The sequence below is a fragment of the Ipomoea nil genome, unplaced genomic scaffold, assembly GCF_001879475.1.
Source record: "Ipomoea nil cultivar Tokyo-kokei standard unplaced genomic scaffold, Asagao_1.1 scaffold2791, whole genome shotgun sequence".
NCBI classification, from domain to species: domain Eukaryota; kingdom Viridiplantae; phylum Streptophyta; class Magnoliopsida; order Solanales; family Convolvulaceae; genus Ipomoea; species Ipomoea nil.
The window spans coordinates 523,454-546,562 of NW_017619219.1; the positions used below are offsets into that span (position 1 = coordinate 523,454).

The 23,109-nt window shown below is 37.5% G+C and overlaps 1 protein-coding gene across 1 annotated transcript; it reads left to right on the plus strand.

Annotated features, from left to right (window-relative positions):
* The first annotated feature begins 13,449 nt into the window (after positions 1–13,449).
* On the plus strand, positions 13,450–14,628 carry LOC109157589. Its single transcript, XM_019305445.1, has 5 exons — positions 13,450–13,554; positions 13,717–13,912; positions 14,005–14,123; positions 14,225–14,339; positions 14,453–14,628. The coding sequence occupies exons 1-5, from the start codon at positions 13,450–13,452 to the stop codon at positions 14,626–14,628; spliced, it is 711 nt and encodes a 236-aa protein (XP_019160990.1).
* The last annotated feature ends 8,481 nt before the right edge of the window (positions 14,629–23,109 follow it).

Consider the following 23,109-nt stretch of genomic DNA (forward strand, 5'->3'; position numbering starts at 1 on the left):
ACTCCTGAATCTATAAATTGGGAATTAGGAAGCATTTAGAAACCCTACCACAATCAATCCTACCACGTGAGATATTCCCCGAGGAAACCTAGCAAAGGAATTCCCCGCCACCAAACTTAGAGGAATCCATTGGAGGGAGATCTTAGAGAAGAACCTTAGTAGCTAAGGATATTGATTAGGGCTAAGAGGTAACCCATGTCTTACAAAACGTATTTTCCTTGTTATATCTTATTTATTGGCTCCTTTGATAATTGTATGGGTGATTCTGTGATTGAGTCTTGATAGAGCATTGCCTAAGATTTATATTGTGTTTATTTGATGATCTTGATGATCTTGATGTTGTGATTGATTATATGTGTAACCTTGTATTTAATTATGTCTAGAGCTTGTCCCTAGGGTTTATATCGTGAATCTCATTGTTGTGATGTTCTTGATATATTTGGGTGGGTTTATGCATGCTTGGGTGTTGAGTCTAGCCTAGGACTTGTCTGTAGGGCTTTGCATATAGATTTCTTGATGTTCTTAAGATTCTGGATGCTCCTGAACCGTTATGTGATTGATGTCGAGTCTTGGCATGTTTAGGAATCGTGTTAGAACGTATTTGGAATGATTGTTGATTCAATTCCGTTAATTGAATCCGTGGTGTTGTCGTTATGTGTTGGAGTGTGTCTGGACATGGTTTTGGGTTCCACGAGAGATCCCGGGACCGAAAAGTTGCCTGCGTACCAGTGGGGGTAGGTGGGGGGACGAACACCCACCACCTACCCGCTGCCCGTTGCCCTCTTTCCAGCGGGCAGGCGACTGCCCGCTGGGCACCCGCTGGAAGTTGGGACCGCCACCGGCAGGTGGTCCTCCACCCGCCGCCCACCCGCTGGAAAATTGATGTGGGTCGTGATGTTTTTCCCCGTTTGATGTTTTCCCGTGTCCCGTTATACCCCATTTGTCGTGTATGAGTCTCGTTTAATGTTTTGAATACCATTCTAGGAATGTATGTGTAGTACGTGTCGTTGTTATTATGTCTTGATTGTTATTGATTGATTATATGTTGATTGATTGAATGATGATGAGTATCGTGGTCATTGCGCAATGATCGGTGTGACTGATGATGATGAGATTGTGATTGGTGGAAATGAATTGTTGGCGGAAAGCACTACGAGTGCTCGGTTGTCGTGCTAAAGGCACGGACCACCACTTGGACTAGCTAGCTAAAGGCTTGGGTCAGGGTATAAGCGTCGCGGTGTCATGTTAGAGCTACATGCGCTAACCCCTTGGTATTGGTACTAGAGGTACGGACCATGCGAATGACACTTCGGTGCTATCATGTTGGTGGACTTGTTGGTGGTTACGGAGTGGGGCATGTAGTTGCTCCGGAGGGATAAGGAAGAGGTATAAGGGTGGCCTGGAGGTACAGGTTGGAACTGAAATAAGGATGGAGTGGAGTGAAAAGGTTGGAACTTGGTATAAGGTTGGATGATGGATTGTGTGACTTGATGATTACTTGCTAATTGGTTGTTTTTGGGTTCCTTTGTTGTCTCTATTTGCTATTTATATGCCTATCTGTTTATTATGTCTTGTATCGTGTTCTTAGGACGCATGCTAGTCTTTATGATTGTTCTATAATGTCAAGTCTGTTGTAATGTCTTGAGTCTTGATCTTGGATTTAAATTAGAGTCTCGTAAGTATATATGTATTCCAGTTTCAAAATGATTTCTTATGTTTACCTATATTGTACTTAACGCGTGGGAGTGGGTTACTCAGCATTATTCGCTGACGGTTGCTACGATATGTTTTTCAGGTGATGACCATTAGCTGAGGAGCGCGCTAGATGGACTCGTAGTCTTGGTTTAGTTAGCCCTAGTTACAGTTGCCGGCCTGCGTGCCGTGGTTTGGGTTTGGATTATTGATTTATGGATTTACATTTGCTTGGATAGTCTTAGCCTGTGCACCTAGGTTCTCAAACCTAGGTGTGGCATAACACCCCGATAATTATGTTTAGTTCATGCTCTGATTAGATAATTATTATTAGTTTGCTTTTATTTTATAAGCCTTTAAATGATTTAAAAATTAGGGGTGTTACATACGAGGGTAGCCGTGTCGAGCTACAAAGACTCCGAGGTGTTCGTCAAGGACGTGAAGGCCTACCTCGCCGAGCATGTGGAGAAGACCTTGGAGGACCTCATGAACCTTCCCGAGGGGAAGGAATGCATAGCTTTGCAGGGATTGATGATGTATGATGCGGGGGAGTTCTCGATGCAGCGCAAGATCTACCTCGTTCTTCGCACGAGAGACGCGTCCTTCGACCCCGTGGCGTGTGGTCTCCCTGAGGAGTTAGAGAGTTTGGACTCACCGGCCGACCCTATGGATGTGGCCAATGGGGAGGGTGGTCCGACCTCAACACGGGACTCGGCGGCCGACCGTTCGTCGAGCGGGGACTTTGCAGCCGACCTTCTTCATTTTGCCGGCGCGGACGTCCCCTTGGAACATGTTCATGTCGATCCGGCGGGTGCCGCGGGTGGCGAGGCGGATGTCCACGAGACCCAGTAGCTTTGGTCCCTATGGATTGTTTTGGAGTTGTGCACGGCGGACCCTTCCTTTTACTTAGTTGTTTTACACAAACTATTTCCCTTATTTGCATGAACTGTTGTTATCTTGTTGCGCGGGCTGCCGCTTTTTGTTGCACCAAACTATTAGCTTCGTTGTGATATCGAATGTTTGCTTCATTTCATGCTTGTGTTCTTTCCTTGTTTCGTCTGATTACTCATTTTGTTTGTCGTCATTTGCTTTTCGCCCGAAGGTGTTTCCGGGGGGTTTAAAGCCTTCTTGCTTTCGCGACTGAGCCGACTACCATGTCCACTCCTCAGCTAGGCCGAGTTCGGCTGTCCATGGGCTTGGCCGGCCAGCCCCACGTGTATGGGTGTCACGGCCTTCCTATGGCCGAGTTCACGGGGTCGGGCGGCCGACCTCGTGAGGTCGGACCTCGTAACGCCCTTAGGACATTTCGGAGATTCTTGGGTCGGAGTCTTCTGACTCGCATCCTGAATCCTTCCGTTCGGCGGTAAGCGAGGCAGGACCTCGTACCGTCCCTAGGTTGTCAAGATTGCGTTACGCCCGTTCGGCGCCAGGCGAGGTCGGACCTCGTACCGCCCTTAGGACGTTTTAGCGATTCCTAGGTTGGTGTAACACCCCCGATTTTCAAAAACTTTTAAAACCAATTAAAGCTTAATGAAGAGATAAAGTCTACTCATCAAGATTAAAGTTAAGCGAAAGCTAAAAGACAAGTACGGGAGATGTTATGCCACACCTACACATCTATAGGTGCACAGGCTAAGTCTAAACAAAACGTCAAAGTCATTCTTATAAAAATTCACGGCTCACAGGCCAAAAGTCTAACTAAAACAGTCATAAGGAGATACACTAACTAACGATCTGCTAGCGCGCTCTCCAAGAAGCTACTCAAAACCTGTAAAGCAACATAAAGATAGGGGATGACACCCGATCAGCGAACATTGCTGGTAACCCATCAATACGCGTTAAATAGCATATATCAATAGTATAAGTCAAAAACCATTTTCGAAAGGGAATACAGTATATATCATTTCAAAAGCCATAGAGAGAGGTCAACTTCAAAGACTCATTCACACTCTCAAAGGAAAAGGGAAATCAACATCCCTACGAAAACAACAAGACAAGAATACCAACAGTAAACAATACAACTCGAGATGTATTCTACTGATCACAAAGTATAATACATCAAGACATGCTCAATAGCAAAGAGTACACATTCACACATTGGCAACTACATGCCAAAGTGACATTGCGGGGGACCCCATCCCGGCCGAGCTCCGGGCTCGGTCGGGCCGACCCCACGTAGGCCGACCCGGAGTGCGCCGGCCGACCCCGTGGTGGTCGGGCCTACGTAGGCCGACCCCGGGGTGCCGAGCCCATGTTGGCCAACCCCGGGGTACCGAGCCCATGTTGGCCGACCCCGGGGTGGTTCGTCACTCCGTGTGCACAGTAGCTGGGGACCCTGTGATAGTAGTCGAGGACCCCGGGGAGGTAGACCCCTCCATGGTCTGTCCGACCGCGTGCGTAGTCTACTCGGTACCGAGTGTGATCCGTTCCAAATTTCTTCACTCCAGGTCCGCTCCGTAATTATTCCATCAATAGTAGTTAATACCCATTTTGGTCCCTCGACTATTAGATAATAATAGTTAATACTCATTTTGGTCCCTCAACTATTAGATAAAAGGACGTTTTTACCCCTCTCTATAACGGTGGATGGATAGAAATTGTAACGGAGGACCAAATTGGGTATGATTTTACAAGTTAGAGGACTAAATTGGGTATTTTTAATAGTATGAGACTAAATGCGCATTACCGAATAGTCGAGGGACCAAAATGGGTATTAACTCGATATAGAAGTATAGATTATTAATTGTGTGGGAAGTTAAACGTTCATTTTTTATACGGATTGGAGTAGTGACAGAATAATATTGTTGAATAGGCCAGGAATATGAATTTTAATGTAGAATTGTAGTAAGAATAAGAAAGTAGGAAACTATATATTACACTATTTTACAATATTACGCAAACCTTAATAGTATATGACTGTTTTGGACGGGAAGTTAAAATGGAGAATTTTGTTTTTATTAATAGTATAGATACTATATATAGTATAGATATAGATTAACATTATAATTATTAGTGCATGAAATATTAAATATATACTAATATTGAAGAGCTAACTGCTGATTGCCAAACAAGGACATTGCGAGGTAGTTTCCCACTTCAATTTGTCAATAAGGCCCCCAAGTAGTTAATATCTTTTTGAAAGTTACTGGCTCTATTACATTGTAGTATCTGTTCATATACTTTCTCAACCTACTGAAACACAAAGAACCAATAACGCCTCCACTGAGGTTTGAAATCATAATCTTCCAAATGGAAGTCCAACCCGGATACCATTAGACCACATAGTCCTGGTCTAATATGATTGGCTTAATTATATATATATTTTTTTAAAACAATTATTATTATTATTATTATTATTATTATTATTATTATTATTATTATTATTATTATTATTATTATTATTATTATTATTATTATTAAATATATGTATACCCTTAGGTCATTTTACATTTTAATCTAAACAGCTAATTTTTTCAAATATCTTTTACCAACCGTTGATATAATCCGCTAACGCTAACCGCTAACTGTTGATTGTCAAACAAGGATATTGCGAGATAGTTCTCACTTCAATTTGTTGTGTGATTTGAATACTCTCTTTATCAACAAATCTCTTAAGTAGTTAATATGATTGGCTTTATTAATTATATTTTTTAAATTTTTTCATGGTATTAATAAAATACTTGGTAAATAAATATATAACATTATTTTGTATTATAACTTTGATATTTAATTTAAAAAAATAGTGCACAAAAAAGATAATAGACAATGTAGTGAATATAATCAATTGATGAATTTGAATGTAAAGAATTTTTACATTAGAGAAAAATAAAGACAATATAACTAATAAAATTGTTTCTCTTAATTAATTTATTGATAATGAATAATTTTTTTTTTTAATAAAGGCATTGTTGGCACAATGTAGCGAATATAATCAATTGATGAATTTGAATGTAAAGAATTTTTATATTGGAGAAAAATAAAGACAATATAACTAATGAAATTATTTCTCTTATTTAATTTATTGATAATGAATATTTTTTTTTTGAATAAAGACATTATAGACACATAATTCTAAATTAAAGAAATGCATATGTATTATTTTTTGTTGTAGCTACTAAATTATTATTTAATTTAATAAGAGTAAAATAGAGTACTAAATCTACATCTACAATGCAATTCTAATAAGAGCCAATAATATTAGGCCCTTAACTGGAACAAAAAAATGTCCGTAGTATTGTTTCTTAATATGAATGGTTCATATTATTTTGATTTTAGTATTTTTAATGATTTTCTTTATTTACCCTCTATTATATTAATTTCTTCCCTTAAATAACCTAAACTCCGTTAGTATAACCTTTAGTAACAGAATATTCCGTTAACTATTTATTACTTTTAACTTACTCATTAATTTTTAGGAATAAGGGTCAAATAGGCCATCGAACTGCACACGATCAAACAATTAGGCCATTGAACTTAAAAAACCAACAATTAGGTCCCTAAACTAATCAATTTCAAACAATTCTTTCAATTTGAAGGTTTCCAACAGGTCAACAGGTCATCTCCCAAATTAATTATTTTTTTAAAAAATAAATTTTAAAAATTAATTATTTATAAATTAAAAAAAAAAAAAAAAAAAAAAAAAAAAAAAAACTGGAATCCAGCCGGAGACGGTGGAACCAGTTTTTTTTTTTTTTTTTTTTTAAATTTAAATAATTAATTTTTAAAATTTAAATTTTAAAAAATAATTAATTTGGAAGGATGACCTGTTGACCTGTTGGAAACCTTCAAATTGGAAGAATTGTTTGAAATTGATTAGTTTAGGGACCCAATTGTTGGTTTTTTAAGTTCAGTGGCCTAATTGTTTTATTGTGTGCAGTTCGATGGCCTATTTGACCCTTATTCCTAATTTTTATAAGAAAAGTCTTAGGTTCGAACCTATCACAATTAGAGTTGGCATAATTGTTAAACATATACTACGAATATGTTAAAATGTATTAAAAAAATATATAATATAAAATTGAAAATAAACTTTGGTGAAATAATTAGTTCGACTAAATACATAACATTCAAAGTTAAGCATTAAAGATTATAAATCAAGAACTTTAAAAATCATTTGAGTTTTATGCATTTAAAAAAAAAAAAACAAATTTAGGTTAAGTTTTTTTTTCCGTTTAATTAATCTTCTTTTGATTATTTAGATCAGAACAAAACTTAATATTTCAATTATACTTTTGCATTATTGGTATGATTTAAGTCGTTATGGTATCAATATTTTTTGTATGTATTTTTATAATGGTACAATTGTACATTATTTATCGGACAAAATTGTTCTTACATCATTGTCAAACCTGCGCGACTTAACTACAAAGTTGTTGATCATAAATACAATTACACCTGGACTCTAAAACGGTAAGACCATTTTCCAAAGAATTGACAATGTTGACATCCTACTGGCTCCAATTGAACAAGTTTACACATCAGAATTTTATCAATGCATGAAAACTTCTAAAGAAATTTATAATTTAATTTTTACTATATCATTATAACAATATCTATTGTAATTATATATTTTGAATTATTTATTATCATCCTCTATTGACAGGAATTATAACAATTGTCATTGACAAACTCTCAAAACAATTTGTCTCAACAACGAATTTAAATTAAAAAAAAAAAATCAATGATTTCATTATTGTTGATGAAAGTATGTACGCCACTTTATTACTCTTACAAAATTAAATAAATTAGTAGCTTTCCTAAAAAAAAAATAGTAGTTTTCCTAAAAAAAAATAGTAGCTACAAAAAAATTACATATGCATTTCATTAATTTAGAATTAGATGTCTATAATGCCTTTATTTAAAAAAAATATTCATTATAAAAAATTTAAAAGATATATAATTTCATTATTTAGTTATATTATCTTTATTTTCTACAATTCAAAGATTCATTACCTTCAAATTTATTAATTTATTATATTTACTACATTGTCCATTGTCTTCTTTTTACATTATCTTGTAATTAAATATTAAAGTTATAATACAAAATATGTTATATATATTTATTTTCCAAGTATTTTATACAAATATAATAAATATTAATATTTTGTTCAATACTTTCACATTATAACCTACGACACACATCTCACAACGCATGAAACATGTAGGGGAAAAATTACCACTACCAAATATCAATAGGTGCTTGTAAGATAAAGTGTTAATAGTACAACTAATTAGATCTCATCATATCTATACACAACAAAGCAAATTTAAAGCTCCCTCTACCATAATCTCATTGCAAGATGAATCCGTCTATGCTACCACTAGTAATCCAATTGCTCCCTATACCATAAAAAAAAAAAAAAAAAAAAAAAAAAAAAAAAAAAAAAAAAAAAAAAAGGCATGTACTGAAGATGAAGACAATAACAATGCTACCCAAAAGAGAATTGAGAAGAATTAGAGAAATTTAAACCAAAAAGTAGTATTTATTTAGACTATCGTTTTTAGACTAAGTATTTAGACTAGTGTTATTACAAAGTTGCAAACATTTATTTTAGTGACAATATAATTAATCTCTCATATATTATCTTGCAATATATTCTTTAAATTGCCGATTTAAATAAACAAATTCAATATTTATTTACTTATGCATGAACATCTATGATATAATATTGAGCAAATACCAATTTTGGTCCCACGAGTATTAGCAAAATGACAGTTTTGGTCCACATATTTAATTCCTACCAATTTTCATCCACGACTATTGTTTTAGTACCAATTTTCATCCACAACTATTATTTTAGTGCCAAAATTCATCACGTCGGTCACCCCTTCGTTTAAGACATGCCAAAATATGAAATTATTAAGGGCATTTTCGTCATTTTCAACATAAGATTTTAATCTGAGCATGAATAAAGAGATTTAAGCTTTAAGATCGATCACAATCCGCAGTTCACCTCCTCATCATACCTTAATTTGAGGAGGAGAACTACGAATTGAGATAGATCTTAGTGCTTAAATCACTTTATTCATGCTCAAATTGGGATCTTAATTTGAAAAGGACGAAAATACCCTTAATAATTTCATATTTTGGCATGTCTTAAATGGAGGGGCGACCAGCATGATGAATTTTGGTACTAAAATAATAGTCATGGATGAAAATTGGTACTAAAATAATAGTCGTGGATGAAAATTGGTAGGAATTAAACATGTGGACCAAAATCGTTATTTTGTTAATACTCGTGGGATCAAAATTGGTATTTACTCATATAATATTATATTGATATATTTTGAAATACTTATTTAAAAATAATCATTGCGCATTATTCCATTCGCGCAAAGCGCGTAAAAGAACTAGTTTAATTTAATAATAAGAGTAAAATAGAGTACTAATTATGCCAACTTTGATTGGGTTGGGGTTCGAACTTGGGGCCTTTCTTATTGAAATCAATGAGTAAGTTAACGGTAAACTAAGAGAAATTAACGGAAAAGATAATATTTAACGGAAAAGTTAACAGATAATTATATTTATTAAGGATAAATTAGGAAATATTAAGGAAAAATAAAAATCTGATCAATCTCAGCCATTCATTTGATTAAAAAATTTTACCGCCATTTTTTCTACTCATTATAGGCCTAACTCTCTTGGGCTCTTATTAGTATGTATATATATATATATATATATATATAATGATAGCGGTGGTGTCCAAGACTGTCAAATGCCAATCGTTATGCTGTGCATCCATGCATGGTGCATACAGATGCCAAAACGACGTCGTTTTATTAAAAAACGCGCGTCTTCCCTTTAAAAAAAATTCAGGTTCGATTTCCAGCAACAACATTATATTGTTCATTCATTCTGGAATTTTAGTTCATAGATTATGGAATTATAGTTCATTGATTATGGAATTATAGTTCATCGATTATGGAATTGTAGTTCATCGATTCTGAAATTTTAGTTTATAGATTATGGAATTTTAGTTCATTCATTCTGGAATTTTTAATTCATAGATTAGATTATGGAATTATAGTTCATCGATTATGGAATTATAGTTCATCCATTATGGAATTTTAGTTCATCGATTATGGAATTTTAGTTCATCGATTATGGAATTTTAGTTCATATGTTGTTGCTGGGAATCAAACCTGATTTTTTTTTTTTAAGGGGAGACGCACGTTTTATTAAAACGACGTCGTTTTTGCATCCGTATGCACCATGCATGGTTCATACGGATGCACAGCATAATTTGCCGTCAAATGCTCAAGACGTGTAACATGGATGAGAATGAAATGCATTTGTGGCCAAGACGTTAAGCTGACTCATCTCTATGTGTAAAGCGGTGTTTGTATATGTATAATATATAATGTGGAATATATAGTAGAGTGTCCCTAGTGGATGTACACACAAATATATATTAAGGAACAACAACAAATTATTATTGGGATTAAAATATAAGACAAGGGAACCAAAGGCCCTAAAAGGAAGCAAAAAATAAAAATAAAAATAAAATGAAAAAAATCCAACCCGAAGTCTTCCTAAATATTTTAATGAGGTTTAACATTAGTGGTTGGGGGAGTGATTTGGGCTAGAATCACTTTTTAAAAATTGATTAAATAAATACACTTTTTCTCAGTGTCTGGAAAAGTGCAGGCTTGTTGAAAGGGAAAGCCTAGGCCACAGGCTTGCTTTTCTAACAAGACAATAATGTTGCTTCTATTTGGATAAGTTCGTTTGAAAGCTAAGTGTGAATTGTCTGTGTATGTGCTTCCATTAGTGCTTCTTATTTTCCTTTTCGTCCTTTCATTTCAAGGTTTGGCTTTAGATGGAATAGTGTGGAATATGTGTCCATATCTTGAATTTTGACAACCAATTGAATAAATCGTGACTTATGTTCCATTTTAAAAAACTAATATGTTGAGGATGAGAACTGAATGAATTGTATTGAATAAATTTAATTATAAAGATACATGATATATGAATATATATAATGAGGGAATTACAAGGAGACTAGGATAAAGAGTCATAATCTAACTCAAATATATAGAGTCCTAATATTCCCCTCAAGCACGGGGTAAACTAGTAACCAGTAGCTTGTCTCCAAGAAAAGAAAATCTAGAACCAAGCTTTTGTAAATATATCAGCAAGTTGATCTTTCGTTGAAATAAAATCAAGGTTGTAAAACTCAGCCTAGGCGGCCGCATAGGCGCTAGACGCCGCCATTCCTTGCTGTTTTGGCCTATAGTCGGCCAAAACTCAGCCGGCTGCGTAGGCAGGGACTGAGTCGGTCAATTTTGGCTAAATCGGCCGAGTTAATTCAATTTTTTTAATTGAGTTTTTCGTTCAAAAACGTCGTTTTGAGCGAAAAACCCAATTAAAAAAAATTTGATTCGTAAATTTGATTTCCTAACCCTATTCTCTAAGTCAGTGACCGAGAGTGCGAGACGGGAGATTGCAAGAGCCGAGACTCAATCGAAGCCGTCGTCCGTCGCCCGTCGCCGTCAAGCTCCAACCGTCCGTCGTCATCGAAGCTCTAGCCTTCAATTCCGTCGCCGTGTGTTTCTTTGACTCTGTAAGTTCACGAATTTCAACAATAAAAATTCAATTTTTATGTTTTCATTTTGCTTGTCTCTCGCACAGTCGCACAAATAACAAATTTCAACAAAAGAAATTCAATTTCGTCGCTGTCTGTTCTCGTCGTGTGTTCTACACTTCTCAGCTTGTGTGCTTGACTACTTGTAGTTTTATTTTAGTTTTTCTTACTTATATAAATGTAGTTTATGATTCAATGATGATTACTAATAGATGTTGGATGCTTAAAATCATAAAAGTAATTTTTTTTTGTGAGATTTGGAAATATTTGGCAGCAACTAGGCAATGTATAATTTGAAAATGGTCATTTTTTGGACTTTTTGAACATGGTAAATTTTAGATTATAAACTTATTTATTGTATATGTCAATTGAATTATACATTTATTGTGTATGTTTTTTTAGTTATAATGGCTTCATCAAGTGCTTCGGTTACTCAAAGTGGTGGATCTTTTGAAGCATTCACACTTAAAAGGAGATCAAATGATGTAGGGTGGGATTATGGTATTTTAGTTGATGGGAAAATTTTGAATAAAGTAAAATGCTTGTTGTGCGGGAAAGTTTTATCCAGTGGAGTGTATCGAATAAAAGAGCATATCTAAAAACATAATAAGTGTGAATGAAAGTTATACCATTTATTTATGTCCGTTTTTTCCTTTAAGTTTTTTTTTTTATACATTATGCTATAAAGGTTGTACTTTATAATATTTTGGACAAACATACCCTTATGGTTATAACTTCCGTTATCTTTTCCACTATTGTTACCATGCACATGCATCCACCATATATTTTCTTATCTTATTCAATAATAATAATAATATTTATACATTATAATTTGGAGTTATTTCCTACAATATAAATATCAAATGTATAAAAATGTTTACACTTTTTTTATTATTATTATTATTATTATTATTATTATTATTATTATTATTATTATTATTATTATTATTTAAATATTAAAAATCTTAATATAAAATACTAATATTGGGCACCTAATTTTTGCGCATTGCGCATCAGAAAATACTAGTTGCTCATATACACGGAAATGTTGCTCCATGTTCTAAAGCTATTAAAGATGATCAACTTAAGTGTAGAAATGCAATCAATGAAGCCAAGATGAGAAGGAAAAATAAAAAAGCTAATGAAGATAATTTAAAAGCCGAGGTGAATATTGATGGTAGAAGTGAGTCAATTGATGTTGAGGACTTTCAAGGGTTTCTTGGATCTATGAAGCCACCACGTTCACTTGGCCCAATTGATAAGTTTGCAAGTGGTATCAATCCCGAACCTTTCATGAATTTAGGAAAGACATTGCAACAACAACGTATTGATGGTGCAATATGGAAGGAAATGATAAATAAAGTGAAAGAATATATATGTAGATGGGCATATGAGGCCGCTATTCCTTTTCATGCATTTGAAAGAGATAGCTTTAAGATGATGTTAGAAGCAGTTGGACAATTCGGTCCCGGAGTTGAATCACCAAGTAGATATGAGATGAGTGAAACATTCTTGAAAAAAAGAAGTTGATAAAGTTCGTAAGTCTTTGAAGATACATGAAGAGGAGTGGAAGCTAAATGGGTGCTCAATCATGACGGATGCTTGGACGGATAGAAAGAGAAGAAGTGTAATGAATTTGTGTGTGAATTCAAGTTTGGGCACCGTTTTCCTTTCTTTTAAAGAATGTTCACTTGATTCACACACAAGTGAATATATTTATGAGTTTTTTGAGCATGGCATTTAACAAGCTGGAGCTGAAAATGTTGTTCAAGTTGTCACGGATAATGCCTCAAACAACATGGGAGCTTCAAAGTTGTTGAAACAGAATAGGCTAACCATCTTTTGGACTTCTTGTGCCACCCATACAATAAATCTAATGCTTCAAAGCATTGGAAATCTCCCAAGGTACAAGAAAGTTCTTGATCAAGCAAAGGCTTTAACGATCTTTATTTATGCTCATCACAAGACTTTGGCAATGATGAGAACTTTCACAAAGAAGAGTGATATAGTGAGGCTCGGTGTGACTAGATTTGCATCTTCATTCCTTACTTTGCAAAGTTTAGTCGAGAAGAAGATTGAATTAAGGGCAATGTTTTCTAGCAATGAATGGGATGCATGTTAATTTTCCAAGATAGCTAAAGGGAAGGTAGCACACACAACCGTAACGAGTATGGGATTTTGGCAAGGTGTAACGGCATGTTTGAAGGTTTTTGCACCATTGGTGAGAGTACTTCGACTTGTTGATTGTGATAAGGATCAATGGGGTTTGTATATGGTGAGCTTATGAGAGTAAAAGAGGAAATCAGACATGCTTTGTCTGATGTCCCAAGGAACTATAAATCGATTATTGACATTATTGAAGAAAAAAATAAAAGATAGACTTGACTCTCCTCTTCATTTGATTGCATATTTGTTGAATCCTTATTACCATTATAAGGATCCACAACTTCATTTGGACGAAGTTGAAGGTGTTGGAGTTGTTGATTTTTGTGATATTCTATTCGTCAATGATTTTGACATGCAAAATAAGATGTTAAGTGAAGAATTACCAAAATATAAGAAGAAGGAGGGAATGTTTGTAAGAAATATCACAAGCAAAGCATGTGAGGTGAATGATGACAACTTTAATCCCGGTAAGTCATTATTTATTCTTTAATACTTTATTGTTTACTTAATTATATTTATTTATTTATATTTATTAATTATTATGAAATTTGTTTTGTAGAAAATTGGTGGTCAACTTTTGGTGTCTCAACCCCTTTATTGAGAAGAATAGCCATGAAGATTCTTTCTTTAACATCTAGTTCTTTTGGGTTTGAAAGAAATTGGAACACGTTTGAAGGGGTTAGTAACTTAGTATGATATTTTATTTAGTTTGTTATCAACTTGGCATTTTAATATAAATATGAATTATGATACTTAATACTTTATTACTTGAATTGTAGATACATACAAAGAAGAGAAATAGGCTTGAATCAAATCGTCTCAACAATTTAGTTTTTGTCCAATTTAATGCTACTTTGGTGAACAAGAACAAACAAGATAAAAATATTAATAAAAGTTGGTTGGTAGTGATGCAAGTTTAGCACAAGATTGGATTGTGGAAAATGTTGAGAATGATGATATTGAGCCGGGATTGGATTGCAACAATAATGCTATTGAGCCGGGAATAGATGAAGCATTACAACCCCGTAGAAGTGCTAAATTGAGGGATCTTGATGAAGATAACTTTGAATCGGAAGGGGAAAGTGAGGAGGAAATAAACAAAGTGGAATGTGAAGATGATGGTCAACGTGTTATTGGGCAATATGGAGAAAATGAAGAAATTGGCAATGATCCTATTGTGTAATGTGTAGTCCCTTTGGATTTCAAAAATTTAGAATTTGGACTTGGATGTTAAATTGTTGATTGTTGAATGTTAATTATGTTATAACTTGTAAGTTGTATTGTTGGATACTTGGATGTTGTATTGCTCTTTGACTGTTTGAGTAATATTGCTATGATGTTATGACTTATGACTTATGAATTATCATTATTTCTGTTGGTTTATGTGGCCGGACAGTGCCTAGCACCTAGGCGGACGCCAAAAAAAAAAAAAAATAGCGACAGACTTGCAGTTTGATAATTTTAATGAGGTTGTGTTCAACATTTAATCAAATAACACATCTAATCAAATATATCATCCACATAAACCAACAGATACACAGAAGCAGAATCCTGCGAATAGTGAAATAATGACACATCTGTCTTTGATGACTTAAACACAACTGACAGTAAAAACGTGTGTAGGAGATTAAACCAAGCTCTATGAGCTTTTTTAAGCCATACAGAGATTGTTTTAGCAAACAAACATGATTAGGGAACTGAGAATCAATATATCTAGGTGGTTGACGCATATAGACAGTTTCAGTCAGATTACCATTTAAGAAAGCATTATGAATACCAAGTTGTCTAATAACCCAACCAGAGGATAAAGCCAAAGATTAAAGTAACCTGACAGTAGTGGGCTTTGCCACAGGACTAAATGTTTCAAAGAAATCTTGTAGACGAACTTGATTGAACCCTTTTGCTACTAACATTACCTTGTGTCTTTCAATTGAACCATTAGTCGTGCATTTAGTACGAAAGACCCACTTACACCCAATAACATTCATACCTGATCGAGAAGGAACTAGGCACCATGTCTGATTCTATAGAAGAGTGTTGAACTCTTGATCCATTGCCTCACGCTACTCGGGATACTTAACTGCCTGTGTATAACAAGTGGGTTCAGTAGGACAAACCTGTGCAGTTAGGACTTAAGGAGGAGCACGAGATCGACTCCTAGTGGTCGATCGTGGCATGAGTCCGTGTGGTTGGCTTTATAGAGTGGCCACGTGCCTGTGTAGTAGTTGCCACAGGAGCTGTCGAAACGTGATGTACAGAGTCCACAGGTACAGTTGTTGTGTCATGACATGGCTGCAAAACGGATTCAGCCCAAGGATGAGCCTATGGAACTGGAGGTGCTTGCAAAACAGTCTTAGTAGCAAAAGGAAAAATTGTCTCATCAAATCATACATGCCTGCAAATATATATATCTTATTAGTCTGTTAGTCCATGCACCTATACCCCCGAAATGAATTAGGATAACCTAAGAAGACACAATGACAGGATCTGTAGGACATTTTATGACGATTGTAAGGTCTTAGGTGAGGATAGCATAGACAACCAAAGACACGAAGAAAAGAATAAGACGGGGGAGATTTATGCAGCATAAGATGAGGATTGGAATTATGCAAGACACTAGATGGCATTCTATTTATCAAATAAACAGCAGTTTCAAAGGCAAAATCCCAAAACCAAAATGCAACAGGGGCATGAGCCAAGAGAGTTAATCTAGTTTCAACAATATGCCTATATTTTCTTTCAACACGACCATTCTGTTCATGAGTATAGGCACAAGATTATCTATGATTAATACCTAACTGCCAAAACAAAGAATGTAACTTTTTATACTTAGCACCCAAATCAGACTGTATAGCTTTTATTTTACGAGAAAAGGAACACTCGACCATGACACGGAAACGCTCAAAAATATCATATAGATAAGATTTTAAGCGCATTGGAAAAAACCATGTAAAACGAGAGTGGTCATCCACAAATATAACAAAGTAATGATGTCCATTAGATGAAAGAATTGAATCAGGACCCCAAATATCAGTGTAAACTAAATCAAAAATGCTAGAACTAGAAGACTCAACATATGCCAAGGGAAAACGTGCAGATTTTCAAACTGTCATCCAGAACACAACGAAGAATCACTAAGAGACTTACTAGACCCACTAATCAAACAAGACTGCAAGACACGGCTAAGAACACGTTGATGTGGATGACCAAGACGGTTGTGCCAGACTGAAGCAAAGGCTTGTGCTGACAGGAACACAGATGGAGTAGAACGAGACACTGGCAAGGAGTAGAGTCCACCAGAACTATTGCCCTGAAATAGCACCGCCTTGGTGGCGATATCTTTCACAACAAATAAAGAAGGGTGAAATTCAAAGAATACTTTATTATCAGAAGCAAAACACTGAACAGAAAGTAAAAAGGCACACAAGCTAGGGACATGCAAAATATTAGACATCTTAAAAGACCTAGAATGGGTATTAAAAGTAACATGACCAACACGACTAATAGACAGGCTCATACCATCACTGACACGTAAAGTGTCATTACCAGTCTACATCTCCGAGGTAGAAAGGGCAGCTATGTCTAGAGTTGCATGATTTGTGGCTCCAGTGTTTGGAACCCAAGTATGAGAATTTTACGAGGTTTTAGCTCCCAAACCATCCTGAAACACCAAATTAGGTTGAGAACCCGGAGCCCCTGAATAACGTTGAAAACAATTGGCTCCCGTCTGACCGAAACCATTACAAATTTGACACTGATCATCATAGCGCCGTAAACAATTGGTTCCCGCGTGACCGAAACCATTACAAATTTGACACTGATCATCAAAGCGCAGAAAACAATTGGTTCCCGTTTGACCAAAACCATCAAAAATTTAACATTGAACATTAAAACCACGGCTGTCACGTTGCTGACCTTGATGCAGTCTGCCACAATTCCAACTACCATCGCTTTGTTGCATGATTTCATAAATTGTCAGCGAATATGGAAGCCGATGAATTGACGCACTAGCACTCCAAATTGGCTTTTTTTTAAAAGCATCACAATTCACTTATAATGCTCATAAAGGCAGTGATGGTATGCGAATATAATACATAGTGGCTACTTTTTTGGCAATTGTATTGGATTTTCGTTGGTTTTGCTTGGGAAATTGCATTCTGTCGTCCTTAGCAACTCCTGAGCTAGGCTTGAATTTGTAGTTTCATTGCCTTCAAGAATCTTCTCATCAACGCATACAGATCAGAGGTACGTGTGGACAATAGAGCTGGATCTTGATTGATGAATCACAACAAACCATACCTAATTGATATCATATGATATTAGATATATTAGGTACATAAGTGGATACAATTAGTCATAGCATATTTGTAGCCTATTGTATAGGATATTTCTTTTACTGTATTATTGTAATCTTGGGACTCTACGTTCGGTTGTTAACAGAATCTCATTTGGTATCAGATTGTGATAGGCTTTCTTTATTTTCTATCCCTCTCTCTCGATGGCCACTAATTCCTCATAACACACCGTAAGCACCACCGCCGTTCTAACTCCGGCAGCCCCCCAAAACCACCTCACATCCGCTCACCATTTCGTGTCGATCAAACTAATGACACGAAATTATCTCTTCTGGCGTACACATCTCATCCCATTTTTACGTGGCCAAGGATTATTAGGGTATGTTACCGGGGAGACACCATGCCCGCCACCGATCATTGCTGCGCCCGCCTCCGCCGAAGCCACATCTACTATAGCTAATCAGGCATACGGCGTTGGGTGCAATAGGACGCGTCCATCCTCTCCCTCTTGATCTCGGTGCTCTCCGAGGAGGTTATGCACCTCGCGCTTGGCCGCTCCACCGCCCGGGAAGTGTGGCGATCCATCGAGACGGCTCTTGATTCTTCCACCCGTGCTCGATGCCTCAACCTTCTCGGCCAGTTCCAGGAACTCCGGCAGAGGGACATAACGCTGGAGGAATACCTTGGCAAGGCTCAGTTGCTTGTCGAAGCCCTCAACCAAGCCGAACGCCCAATCTCCCTCGACGAGCAGAACCTTTATGTGTTCCGTGGTCTCCTGCCAGAATTCTGATCAATGGCGGCTTCATTGGCGGTAACAGGTAACCCGGTTTCTCTCCTGCAGCTGGCCGATTATTTGCAAGCCCAGTAGTTCATTTACTCCGATGAGTATCCATCGGGGGGTGCACCGCTGCTGGAAAGATCGCCGACAACGATGATGGCGAATCGCGACCGCCGGCAGTCCAGTGATGGCGGCCGTCAGATGCGTGGTGGCGGACGAGGACATCAGCGTGGTAGCGAATGTGGAAGAGGCGACCGAGGCAGAAGCGGATCACCGTTTTGCCAAATCTACCGTTTACATGGGTATATGGAGGTTTACTGCTTCCGCCACTACACCGACCAGCCACCGGCTCAGGCGAATGTCATCATTACTGCAAACGGCGGAGCAGCTCCGGACACTGCTACATGGTACCCCCACACTGGCGCAACTGCACACGACACACCGGACGCCGCCATGATGAGCTAGTCCGAAGAATATTCCGGTGGTGACGTTCTTCGCGTTGGAAATGGGACAGGATTGTCTGTTTCATTATTATCTGTTTATCGGTTCACAAATGATAACAACGTCTTTTTTGAATTCCACCCTTCGTTTTTTGTTGTTAAGGATTGCAGTACCAAGGCGGTGCTTCTTAAAGGACCCAGTTCGGGTGGTTTGTACCAGTTGTCAGTTCTGCGGTCGCATATGGTCTTCGTGTCTGCTCGTGCCTCGCCCGTGGTTTGGCATCGTCGGTTAGGCCACCCACATGATCGTGCCCTACAACGTGTCCTCCAGGGGTGTCCAGTTGTTCCAAATAAGTCGGGCTCACCACGTCTATGTGCACCTTGCCAACTTGGCAAATCTTGTCATTTTCCCCTAGATAAAATAAAAACTTCCAGTTGTAATGTCTTAGATCTTATTTATACGGACATTTGGGGCCCGGCACCTGTTATTTCGACCGATGGCTTCTGTTATTTCGTTTCATTCGTAGACGATAGTAGTCGTTTTTGCTGGTATTACCCGTTACGTGTAAAAACTAACATATATAAAATCTTTGATATTTTTCAGGCCTCGGTAAAACGGTCATTTTCCCGTTCTATCAAGGCCATACAGTCTGATTTAGGGGGTGAATACCGTCGTCTGCATACACTATTATAATCCCTTGGTATTGTGCACAGGCAAACATGTGCCTATACACATGAACAAAATGGCTGAGTAGAGCGCCGGCATCGGCACATCGTTGAGACCGGTTTAGCTCTATTGGCTGAAAGTTCAGTTCCACTAAAATACTGGGAATCGGCCTCTAAGACTGCAACTTACCTTATTAATCGTCTACCATTTTCGGTTCTAAACTTTGAAACTCCACATTTCAGATTATATAAAACACCACCCACATACACATTCCTCCGTGTCTTTGGATGCCTTTGTTTCCCATATTTGCGTCCGTATAACTGTCATAAAATAGAGTTCCGGTCGACACCTTGTGTGTTCTTAGGTTACCCTATGTCTTATCGGGGCTATCGCTGTTTAAACCTTAACACAGGGAAAACCTTTATTTGTCGCCATGTGCGATTTGACGAATCTGTTTTCCCCTTTGCTACTACATCTACTTTGCAGGGGTCAAGTCAGTCAACCGACATCAACATACCGTGGGGTTCGAGTCCCGTAACAACGGTCCTACCGAATACGAGTAACCCGCCCACTCCAGCTGTCCCGCTGGCAACGACGAATCCTGTCCCACTGGCAACTGATGAACCTATCCCGTTGGCCCTAGAGGGACCACGCACACACAGCCGAGGCTCTGGGGAGCCGCAACACCGGGGCCATGGCATGCGTCTACGGCACATGACACAGGGCACTGGTGAGCAGTTTTATGCACTCACTGCCACTGGTGATACAGCCGACCCCACTTGCTACACACAAGCTGTTGGTCATCCACAGTGGCGAGATGTCATGGACCAGGAATTCAATGCACTGCTTCATAATAACACCTGGGAGTTGATCCCGCTGAAACTAGGTATGAACATAATTGGGAGCAAGTGGGTCTATCGCACTAAGAAGAAGGCCGATGGGACTATTGAGTGCTACAAGGCTCGCCTGGTCGCAAAAGGGTTCAACCAGGTCGCCGGGGAGGACTTTTTTGACACTTTCAGTCCTGTTGTGCAACCTACAACAGTACGTATGCTACTTTCTTTTGCAGTTTCACGAGGATGGACGCTACGGCAACTTGATGTTCACAACGCCTCCTTAAATGGGCATCTCTCTAAGACCGTCTACATGCGGCAACCGCTGGGGTACGAAGATCCGGGCCATCCACACTATGTGTGCCACCTCCAACGCTCCCTATATGGTTTGAAACAGGCGCCCCGGGCCTGGTTCAAACGACTACATGACTATCTTCTTTCTACAGGGTTCAACGCCTCTAAGATGGATGTGTCCCTGTTTCACTACTCGGCTGGCTCAGCGCGAGTGTTCTTACTGGTTTATGTGGACGACATCATTATGATGGGTGATGATCCGGTCCTCCTAGACAGGTTGCTACACCGATTAGCCACAACGTTCAAGATTAGGAACCTTGGCATGCTTAGTTTCTTTCTTGGCATTGAAACTATCGCCACTGACGGAGGCATGGTTCTGTCTCAGCGTCGATATATGGGTGACTTGCTGAATCGGGCTAGGATGACTGACTGTAAACCCTTGGCCACACCAGCCGCTGTCACGCAAGCTGTTACTTCTGCGGCTGACCCGTTTGACAATCCCACACAGTACAGGCATCTAGGGGCTCTGCAGTACTTAACAATTACCCGACCTGATATCTCCTATGCGGTGAACTGCCTATGCCAGTTTATGCACACGCCAACTGTCGAGCATTGGGGTCTCCTCAAACGGGTCCTTCGGTACGTCAAATGGGACCTTAACCTATGGGCTGCGGCTGTGGCCCTCTTCTTCGACTGATATCCATGCCTTCTCGGACTCAGATTGGGCCGGTTGCCCGATTAATCGTAAATCCATGAGTGGGTATGCGGTTTTCCTGGGCACTAACTTGGTTTCATGGGAATCTCGGAAACAGAAGACCATTGCTCGCTCCTCTACTGAAGCTGAATACAAGGGGTTGGCAGACGTTTCGGCTGAAGTTACCTGGGTTGTATCTCTACTGCGTGAACTTGGCCTTCACTCGAGTCGTCCAGTGATGCTTTCTGGTGACAATCTTGGGGCCACCTATTTATCTGCTAATCATGTGTTCCGTGCAAGGACTAAACATGTTGAAATTGACTTTCACTTCGTCCGCGAAAAGGTTGCTGCTGGGGATTTTCAGGTGAATTTTGCATCTAGAAAGGATCAATTGGCGGACACCTTCACCAAGCCTCTACCGTCACAGCGCTTTGGACTGCTTTGCGACAAGCTCAATGTTGTCTCCACCTCACCTTGTGCTTGAGGGGGTGTATTAGATATATTAGGTACATAAGTGGATACAATTAGTCATAGCATATTTGTAGCCTATTGTATAGGATATTTCATTTACTGTATTATTGTAATCTTGGGACTCTACGTTCAGTTGTTAACAAAATCTCATTGATGAGAACTGAATGAATTGTATTGAATAAACTTAATTACAAAGATACAGGATATAGGAATATATATATATATATATATATATATATGAGAACAGGTCTTCCCGTGCGGTCAGTGCGGCATACACCATTAGGTATGCATAAATGCACCACACAGTGTTTGAAAATACACCATTATATGTGATGTATTTTTTTTTGGAATAAGGTTCAAATTGGCCACTGAACGTAACCTGAAAGTGCAATTAGGCCATTGAACGAAAAAAAAGTGCAATTAGGCCACTGAACACTCCAAAAATGTGCAATTTTACCTGATAGCAGGTTACCCTCAATTTTAGCAGGTTATCTGCTTACGTGGCAGCTGAGTTGGCATTTTTAATAAATTTTAATTAATTTTTAATAAATTTTGATAATAAATTTTTATTAAAAAATTTTTAAAAAAAAAATAAAAACGAATTTATTTTATTTTTTATTTAATTTTTTCCAATTTTTTTATAAAATTTATTATTAAAATTAATTATTAAAAATTATTTAAAAATTATTAAAAATGCCAACTAAGCTGCCACGTAAGCAGGTAACCTGCTATCCGGTAAAATTGCATACGTTTGGAGAGTTCAGTGACCTAATTGCACATTTTTTGAGTGTTCAATGGCCTAATTGCACTTTTTTTCGTTCAGTGGCGTAATTGCATTTTCAGGTTACGTTCAGTGGCCAATTTGAACCTTATTCCATTTTTTTTTGTGGTGCAATTTTTGGAATTTCATTCTGGTGTATTCTCGAACACTGTATGGTTCATTTATACATACCTAATGGTGTATGCCGCACTGACTGCAAGGGAAGACCTGTTCTCACGGGAACCAATATATATATATATATATATATATATATATATATATATATATATATATATATATATATATATATATATATATATATATATATATATATATATATATATATATATATATATATATATATATGATAACGTTCATAGATTCATCATTTGTGACAATACAATTAAAATTTGTAAGAATTTTTTTTTTAAA